The sequence below is a fragment of the Lactuca sativa genome, chromosome 5 (genome assembly GCF_002870075.4).
Source record: "Lactuca sativa cultivar Salinas chromosome 5, Lsat_Salinas_v11, whole genome shotgun sequence".
Classification (NCBI taxonomy): Eukaryota; Viridiplantae; Streptophyta; class Magnoliopsida; order Asterales; family Asteraceae; genus Lactuca; species Lactuca sativa.
The window spans coordinates 28453755-28464247 of NC_056627.2; the positions used below are offsets into that span (position 1 = coordinate 28453755).

Sequence of the window (10493 nt, forward strand, 5' to 3'; positions counted from 1 at the left end):
TTTTTTTACATTCAAACTATAATGTTATGTACAAATGGAAAATTGTCAATATTGAACACACTAGCAGACAACTAGGTTGACCAAATGGTCAGAATTATAACAAATAAAAAAAACACAATATCAAATTTGAGAAAAAAACACACTATCAAATTAGAATTAGTATAAACTTAATGACTTTTGTGATATTTTTGCATTAGCATAATACATTGGTTTGTGTTTCTATATATATGGTTCCATGAACTCTTTATTATACTTATTATATATCGAATTCACTTTTTAAATATTTCAGATTGTGGCTTTATTTTGCTTCAGGAAAATAATTATGAATTTGGACAGTGTAACAACTTTCTTTAAAAACAAAATTGTTTTAAAATTTTCAAATAAGTAAAAATGTAATATTGTGTACGCACAAAAGAAAATTTTGCTTTTGACATTCGAAAATTTCATGCATAAATCGTTATATTCATATTCATATATGTTTTCATTAAGATTTTCATTTTAAATTACTTATTAGATAATTTATATAAAACCTTGTCTTTAGTTTAATACTACCATTCAGGTCATTTTAACTAGTTTTTCTAAATCTAAACTCGTTAATAATAAGATGTTCTACCGTTTAGAAATATTTGCTAGAATATATATATATATATATATATATATATATATATATATATATATATATATATATATATATATATATATATATATATATATATATATATATATATATATATAGGAAAAAGTGAATATACCCTTAAGGGTATATAAGCTTAGGTACCCGAACTCACTATATTACGTCATTTTGTATCATATATATACATTGTAATTGTTCAATGTTCTTATAATTCAACTTCTAACTTGATTTACTTCGAAGATATTTATAAATTTCACATTTATTGCCCTCTTATATAATTTTCATTTTTAACTATAATATATATAGCCTAGTAATGTTCGACAAAAAAATGTAATGTAAGAGGAAGATAATGGAGAAATATTGGAAATGTTGAACGTAAATCAAGTTAGGGGTTGAAGTTTAAGAACATTATAATAAATATATGAAACAAAACATTGTATTATGGTGGATTTGGGTACCTAAGCTTATATACCCTTAAGGGTATATTCACTTTTCCCATATATATATATATATATATATATATATATATATATATATATATATATATATATATATATATATATATATATATATATATATATATATATATATATATTCTAATAAAAGAATAGTTTTATTCTCCTTTTGACACGTGTCACTTTATTAGACCTCCTAATTAATATATATTTTATTTTTCTTTTGTCATGTGTCATCCTATTATGTATCTTAATTAATACTTGTCATTTGTCAACCTAATGATTCTTCATTTCAAATTTTAAATTTTCCACTCTATCTACATTAAATTAATAACATTAAGGGTTTAGGTCATTTTTAGTCACTTAACTTTTGGTTTCGTGCTCATTTGATCACTTAACTCATTTTAAGTTTTAAAATGTCATCCAACTTTTGACTTTGTGCTCATTTAGTCACTTAACTTTTGGTATGGTCACTTAACTTTTAGATTTGTGCTCATTTAGTCATCTAACTTTTAAAATTGTGTTAATTCAGTCACTAAACTTTTGAAAAAATTTAGAAGTTTAGTAACTAAATGAGCACAATTTTAAAAGTTAGGCGACTAAATGTGATCAAACCAAAAGTTAAATGACTAAATGAGCACATAGCCAAAAGTTTGATGACTTTTTAAAACTTATAAAAAGTTAAGTGACCAAATGAACACAAAACCAAAAGTTATGTGACCAAAAATGACCTAAACTCTAACATTAAAATAAAAATTAAAATAAAATTAATACAAATTATAAAGTGATATAATTTCACATATTTATTTAAATCAATGATTATAATTTTATATAACTAAACAAATCTCTTAATTAATAATTTATTTAAAATAAATAGTTAATAACTTTGAGTTTTTACTATAAAAGTTACATTAATTTTCTAACTGTGGTTCCCACGGATTATAAACTAGTATGTATATATATATATATATATATATATATATACACACACACACACACGTTTAGCATGTTTTGTTGAATTTTAAAAGGTACACCCTTTTATGCATCATGTACAAGAAATTTATGCATTGTAGACCTTATATCGGCTTTAAACTTGGTCGCTTTCCTTATCTGTTGCAGGGTTTTGACTTGGTCATTTATCCTTGATCGAGTCTCTTGACGCATGAAATACCGCCAAGTATCTCTCAGTGTTAGCCATCTTCCCCTATATATCAGGCCTTATTCATCTCCGTAGTTTAAATGTTCATCTCCATCTCAAGTTACTCTCTGTTCCAGGCCATCTTCCCCAATATATGTCTTCCAACCGATTTAAAGACTTGCTCCCCTCATTCTCTTCCCTATCTCTCTTCAGCAACTCGCTCACCACCTCCTGTGTCTCTTCCAAAAGAAAACCTATATACCTTCGTTTCCATAACAATCAACCACCACGAACAGAAAAAAATACCATCAAAACCGCCACTAATTGCTACAGGTAAAACCGATTTCGATAACCTGCTAGATTTTCTCAACTTCTTTATGCCTCTTTTGCAACAAAGGTATGCAAAGTTTGTTATCAAGTTCAAATATGTTGCAGATTCTATTTTTGTGTAACTGTTTGTGACTTTTTCTGCTTGATTTTTTCACATTTTTTACGAGCTCTAAATGAAAATCTGTATTATTTTGATTTTTCAATCCAGAGCAGGAATGGTTCAAATAGACCACCAGGTTTGATCTTTTTTACTTTCTTTATTATTGCCGTTATCCTATTTCCTAGGTTTGGTTCATCAATTTTGTCAATTGTTGTTACCCCCACACTCACCGCTTTTTTTTTCTCTTGCCCTTCCTCTATATAAGAAAAACCCTAAAACGTCCTTTACATTTTCCATCACCACATCCCAACAGGAACAGAAACACACTCACACACCACCATTTACCATTGCCATCCTCACTTTTTCTCATTTATGCTTCCTCCCCAACGTTTCTGGCCCATATATTCATTTTGATTTGAGCACGATTTGAAAGAAATAATTTGTTTTTTGTCAGTATGGTTCCAGTACAAATGCTTCTTGAGATGGTTCTTTTTGCTCTGCCTCCAAATCCGTTCTCACGTAAGAAGAAAAAAAATCAGAATCAAAACCTTTTTAACAAAAGTAAGTTATATTTTATATGATTATGTGTGTGTTGTGTGTTTGTATCTGAAATTTTGTGTGCGGTTGTGGTTGTAATTTGGTGTTTCTTTATTACTTGCATAACACACACCCCATGTGTTTGATATAATGCATGAATGAAGGTTTTTACTTTTTTTTTTTATGAAAATCCAACAAACTGTAATGTGAGCTATGTCAAGATGCTCTCATATTTGATTAGGGTCTGCAAAAAAGTTGCATATTCCATATAATTTGATAACTGAAGCTGTAAGTTCTCCAAATTTCATTTTATACTTGAATTTTCTTCTTTTAATGAAATCCTTTTATGTTTGTGTTGAGATATATCAAATAAGCTTTATTTTTTTTAATTAATAGTAGAGGAGATAAATGGATTTTTTTTCAGTGGGGATAAATGGAGAGACTTGAAATTTTGGTTAAATGAATTAGAAGGACTCAATGTGATAATTTGAAGTTTTAGGGTGAATTTCAAAATAAAGGGCATTATGGTCTAAAACATGTTTATGTTTTCTTCTTGCAGATTTACTAGGTAAGAAAGCTAATTGATTCTCCAAAATTGTTTTCGATTTTATTGATTCTATATGTTTTTGGATGTACCGATTCAATTTTTTTTGTCTCCAAGTAGATTTTCCAACATTAACACTTCTTAGACAGTTAATACAATATAAATATATGCTAACAATTTTTATTTTATTTTTGTTAACAGGTACTTCAATGTTTGATTTTCTTGATTTTCTTGATGCCTTTGTTCTTTTTGTTGTAAGTTTATGATACTTAAAGCATTTGATAGTTATTATATTTTTACAAAATTACTAAAATGATTATTTTAAGAGGTGTTTATTTGGTTATAAATTTAGTGAATCATGTGCAAGTCTGGATACTCTGCACAAACCAGTTGATAACAAGATGAAATCATCCAATAACCTTGTTCATGTTCGTTTGCAATCAAATAAGGTATAAGAATTTAAAGGCCTCTCAACAATCAATATTCGTATTGAGGAAGTTCAGATTTTTTTTCAAAGTTAGTGTTTTCAAGTTGTTTTGTTGATTTTATTTTCTAATATGGGTGTGTGATGGGATGTATCTGATTACCTTCTTTTTGTGTTCTTATGTGTTCATATAAAGTCATAAATGACAATAAACACAAGTTTAGTTGTATGCCCTAGCTATATATTTTAATGTTCTTTGTTGATGTCGTATTCATTTATTGATCCTCTACAGATGGTGAAAATGGTTTTTTTTTTGCAATCGATGAGTAAGTTTTACTGTTTTATGATTTTAACCTTCTTTTGATTTTTTTTGGCAGTTTGATTGACTTGGAGAATGTTTTGTTGATTTTAGCTAAATTCTATCACCAAGCAAAATGAAACTGGAAACGATCCAAAGGGCATAAACAGAAAAGCAAATAATGCAAGTGGCAGTGAGGATGGTAGTGCAAAAGGAAAAGCAAAAGGTATAAAGGGTGGTAATGACGTTGGAACCTACACATATTTAAAAGGTTTGTGTTTAGCTATTCGAATTCCCATTTTAGGGCTATATGCAAGAAATACCTTTTATGAGTAATTATTAGGTTTTTTTCTGCTCTCGGTTTTAATTGGTTTTGGTTAATAAGTAATTTTGATTAGTGGGTGTAGTAGCTAACAAGGACTATGAAATAATTTATAGTCTCCCATTCAATTGATGATAATGGATCGAGTGATTATGTTGCCTTTTCCGAAAGGGTACTGATGTTGTGGCTTTCCAAAAGCCAATTCTACCAATGTGCTTTTGCCAGGCTATGGGGAGCATCTAAAGGTTCTAATGACAACTATATCCCTACTAAATTGAGAGTTTTTGTGTTGAATTAAGGTTGTGATGTAGATCCTAGGCCAATGATTGCATTGCATAATTTTAGTTTATAACATTGGATTTTGGCATTGCAGATTTGGTTTATTTGCATTGATTATGCAATGAATAATCCAAGCCTGTAAATTACCTTTTAATAATTTTGTCATACACACACAATACATATATCATTGATTTTGGCTTATGATTGCATTGCAAAATTTTAGTTTATGAATTCATGTCTAATGACATTCTCAGAGAGCACTTATCAAGTAGGCATGTGTCAATAAATATTTTATTTATTTTGTTATAAATATGAATTTTTTTTCTTTTTTGCTTTTTTATTTGTTTTTGCTGATGTTTGTCAGGAAGATTCAAGCTAATTAAGACTTGCCCAAAATCATCATTTTCGATCATTGTTTATGGTCCAAATATTTTCCTATATATTATTTATATGTATTCAATAGTGAGAATGTTTTTTTTATTGTAAACAAATGAAAAATAATAGTTGATAAACGACAAAAGACGTTCATAATACTTTTGAGAGGATTGTGTTTCTCCTTTTATTTTCCTATGTACATTTTCATATTAATTGTGTTAGAACAATTATTTTAAATGTCAATCAATAATTTATTGTAAAAAATGTTTGGTTTATGGACATGTTCATTGTTAAAACCTTGATGCGACTGTATAGAGCAAAACATCAAACTTCAGAAGTTCAACCATGAAATTTGAAGTACTATTGGACTAATGAACGACATTCGTCTATCCATATTTAGTTATACGACTGTTGAATCCATATGATCTTCATTGATCTTTGAATTTTTTTACCATTTGTGTGTGAACGGATGGTGTTAATTAGACTTAATCAAATTATTACAGATTTTAATATTAATTGGGTTTTACCGGGTTAGTTGTCACCGACTCAACCTATATTTTTTTTTTATAAATCCAATTGGGTCATTCTTAATGGAAAATAGGCAAAGACTCGCTTCTCCTTAGGTCAATCGGTTCGACGGAACATGACGATTTGTATTTTAAAATACTAATAATTGTAAATCATTTTTCATAATATAACATAAATATTTTCAATTTAACATAATATAAAATTACAAATATTCACTCCCATTGTATATAATCAACCGAAAATGCAATTCACTCAATATAAAGACATCCTTTTAGACTCTGGATCAAATTCCATAAAACCATTTTTTAGGTTTAATCAATGAAAAAAGTTTTTATTTATTAATTTATTTATAATTTTTTTAATAATCTGTCTGAAGATGACATGTTCTCACTCAAGCCGGAGAGAAAACAATCTAATTTGATTACATTTCGAGATGACAATCAATAAAGTTATAAGGACAAACAATTCCAAATGCAAGTACTAATCTTTCAGAATTGGCTTTCTCGCATGACCAACTTTATATGACATTATCCTAATGAATATCATGTGTCAATACAAAAGTATTAGTGAACGGTGACGAACAATTCAACAATAATGAAGTCTATAAAGAATATGTGATATATATAAAAGACTTGAATGATTAATAATGCACAATTAATCATGTGTTCATGTACATATATAAAGAATCTCAAATTTTCATTTTTAATAAATATTATTTTGATTTTGCTAGCATGACTTTTATTGATAATTGTTTAGATGTAGTAAACTATTTATGCAAAATAACTAATCGGCTTTAGAAACTAATTTCTAAAAGAACGATTTGCACCTGTCGCTTAGTGTAGGTAATTGCTAGTATATATATATATATATATATATATATACCATCTCAAGAAGCCCAAACATAAAATAAATATGTCAACTCCATAAACTTCTCTCATGATTAATATGTAATATTCTTATGTGATAATAGTTTTTCAAAAGTAATTAACCCTCTGATCCTATTAACCCAAAACAAATTAATCCTTAGCTTAGAGCATCTCCATGTGAGTTTTTTTATAACCAATTATTATTACTTTGTGTTTATTAACTATACAATATCATTAGAGCCTATATAACTTATTTGTTTTTTCTTCATCGTATCACTCGAGTTAATATGTATAGAGTGGTCAATATATTTTTATAATTTATACATTTAATCCCACACCATTAATAATATTTCATTTTACACACTTAAACAACCAAAAAAAAAGATATTATTTAAGCCATTTTCAGTTGTTAAATAGATCTTATTTTCCATGCTAGAGTTGTGTGGACCCATGTGACAAGTTGCAACCTGGAAACTAGATGAAACCCACTTAATGGCTAGATGCATGATGACAATTTTGAGATTTTGAGATTTAATTAGCACAATTTGATATTCATCAAAAAAAAAAAATTGTCGCATCAGTTTCATATCAAAATTTCTCTCTCTTCTCTCTCTTATATCAACCTACAAGATATGAAAAACTTTATCCTTTTCAAAACAGTCAATCCACTAAATTAAAAAAAAAATACAAAACAACTAAAATACAAGTCTTAAAATACATAATACGAGAGAGAGATGGTTAATGAAACCACAAAATAACCCACCACTCCCAATCTAGAGTAGTGTTGTCGCATGCACTAACTCCGATCTACGCACCACCACCTTCGTAGACCACTGTTTGCCCAAACACAGGAGGGGTTTTCTTTTTTCTACTCATCGACACAGCCCCTTCTCCTCTTTCTTTCTCCCTCTCTGATCTTTAATAAACCGTCTGCCTCCTCTGATCTAAAACGCCACCGTCGCCGATTCGCTGCCCCGCTTCCGCCACCTGATGTAGCGATATCGACATTGAGCTCAATCTACTCTTTCTTCTGGTTGCAGGTATCGATTTCTGGCAATGGGGTGAGTTTGAAGTGAATTGACCTTGATCCAAACCCTTTTAACAAGTTTTAAAGTCCGATCCAAACCGCTCCGTAACCCGCAGGGTTTTGAATAATCAAACTCATACTCTTATCCACTGAATCAACTGATATCGAAATCCGCCCCATAACCCATAGGTTTTTTTAATAATCAAGCACATTTTACTTAAATAATAAAATAACATTTAGTAAATAAAAAAAAAATATTGATTTAGAAAACACATTATGTATCCTAGGACTTTTGATTGGAATTAAAATCATTATTGTAGTAATTTTCGATTGTTTTTTTTACCGTCAATTGCATTAATAGTAGCAATTGCTAACTTTCTTCCGGTTGATAAATGACTTTATTGATTTATAAATGAAATTGGTGATTATTTGAGAAGATATAAATGAAATGACATCATGATTCTTGGGAGCGGAAGTCTAGAAGTCATCTAGTCCTATGTAAAAATAGTTTAGTCTTTAGTATTTTCTCTTTGGATTTTCAATTGGAATTTAAAGTAAACTTTAGGCAGTATAAAATATAAATGTATAATTCTAAAATTATACAGGATAGGTTATAAATGAAGCAGATCGATGATGATCCATACCCGACCCTTTTAATAAAAGGGTTAGCGAGTGCAGGTCGTTAATGGGTAAACGGATCAGAAACTATGCTCCAAACCCATATAATTGTTAAGGGTTTGGATCGGATCATGGTCAAAACCCGCTTCATTGTCACGCCTACCCGTAGCCCGCTCACACATGGTTGTAATGTGAGAATCAACCCCCAAAGGCTTTCCAAGTTTGCTTGCAATTAGAATAAGACCATCTTTATTAAAAAGCTGGAGAGGAATGCCAAAAATATTAACCCAAATGGGAACCCGATCATGAGTTAGTTTTGCAATGAAAACGTCCGAATGCCATTTACGGCAAAAAAGTGGGATGCCTTTGATCTTCTAAATTCATTTTTGAAGAAAATAGTTTATACCCTCATCATTGTCAAATTTAAAAAATAACACATCGTTGTCATTGATAAAAATATCACAAAGCCCATGTTCGTTCCATAATTCTTGAGTACGATCTTTAACAAACGGAAATGCAAGTCTATTACTAATAAATTATCAATATAATGTTCGATTAAAGGGAGCACTTCCTTTTTGCATGATAGCCGAAGGAATAAGAATATGGTCATCATCCTAGTTTTCAATATTATAAATGTGATCAAGAGTAATAGGTCTAGAAAAAATGACATCATCGCTGATAATATTAAAACCAGTAGAAACATCTTTGACAGGAGGCTTAGGAGGAGACGAGGCGGGCCATCCTTAAGCGAGCCGCCAACAACAATTTCGGCAAAATAGACTTTTGAACAAAACGTGGGCTATTGGGCCCTTAAGAAAGATCATCTGGGCTTAAAGCTGAAAAAAGTGGTGCCGTGCTTTCTCATGAAGCCGTAGTGACACATCGGTACCCATTACTGTAAAAATATGGTCTCATACCACACCCAAGGAGTTGTGCCACACTTTGAGTTTTTTTTGTTAATTAAATAAAAACTATAATATTAATAAAAACCATTCATTTCATTACTTCAAAATAAAAATAAAATTACATTCCATTGCCCAAATAGAAATCCTACAAACTTAAAAAAAAAAAAAAAAAAAAAAACACTGGAAATTTTAAACCCACAAACTAAAAAAAAAACACACATTAAACGATTTAAAATAAACGCACTACATGAAGTTGTCCTCCGAGAACTCGTCTTTCGGGTCCTTCTCCGGATCCAAATTGAGGTCAATGTGTTGCATCCTGTAAATGTGTTCCACCAAATTCATACGAAGATTATGAAATGTTTCATTGCAACGAACCTCTGCTCTCTTTTCAATGTACTCGTCGCCCCTAATTTCTATTCCTTGTGTCGCGGGAATGGTTTTCTCTTCATCATACTCACATATCGCTCTTCCTTCATTTTCGATAATCATATTATATAGTATTACACATGCATACATGACTTCATGCATTTTTTCCTCGCTGAAAAAAATTACTGGTTTTTTCAATATAAACCAACGTTTCTTGAGAGCTCCAAAAGCCGACTCGACATCGTTCGTAGCTCTTTCTTGAGCTTTCTTGAATTTTTTCTGACGAGCATCCTTCGGACACGTAAACGATTTAACAAAAACTGCATACTCAGGATAAATCTCATCAACTAGATGATAAACATATTTATATGGTGTTCCACGCAATTGGAAAGAAGAATCTAGTACAGATCCGTCGTATATATTGTTAAATATAGGTGAACGATTAAGAACGTTAATGTCGTTGAGGGATCCAGGAGAACAAAAAAAAAGCATGTCAAATCCACTGATCCTGTGATGGCACCGCTTCAAGTATGATCGTTAGATGTCCATGATCACCTCTGGTAAATTGACCATGGTGTGAGGCAGGGCAATTTTCCCATGCCCAAAAGTTTTCTTAATTATCATTTAACACTCAAAAGTTTTATAACTTATATTATGTTTAATTAGCATTTAGTGAAAAGTTTACTATAAAAGGCAAATCTTTTGTATTATATAAAATCTTACATGTAAAAGGATTTGAAGATA

At 30.0% G+C, this 10493-nt stretch overlaps 1 protein-coding gene across 1 annotated transcript; it reads right to left on the reverse strand.

The window, feature by feature from the left end:
- Positions 1 to 9623: 9623 nt before the first annotated feature.
- Positions 9624 to 10241, reverse strand: LOC111880500 (protein ALP1-like). The gene has a single exon (XM_023876926.1). The coding sequence runs from the start codon at positions 10239 to 10241 to the stop codon at positions 9624 to 9626; it is 618 nt and encodes a 205-aa protein (XP_023732694.1).
- Between the last annotated feature and the right edge of the window lie 252 nt (positions 10242 to 10493).

What these genes read in the sequence shown, in the direction of transcription:
- LOC111880500 (XM_023876926.1), bottom strand. Translation starts at nt 10,241, where the DNA reads ATGCTTTTTTTTTGTTCTCCTGGATCCCTCAACGACATTAACGTTCTT.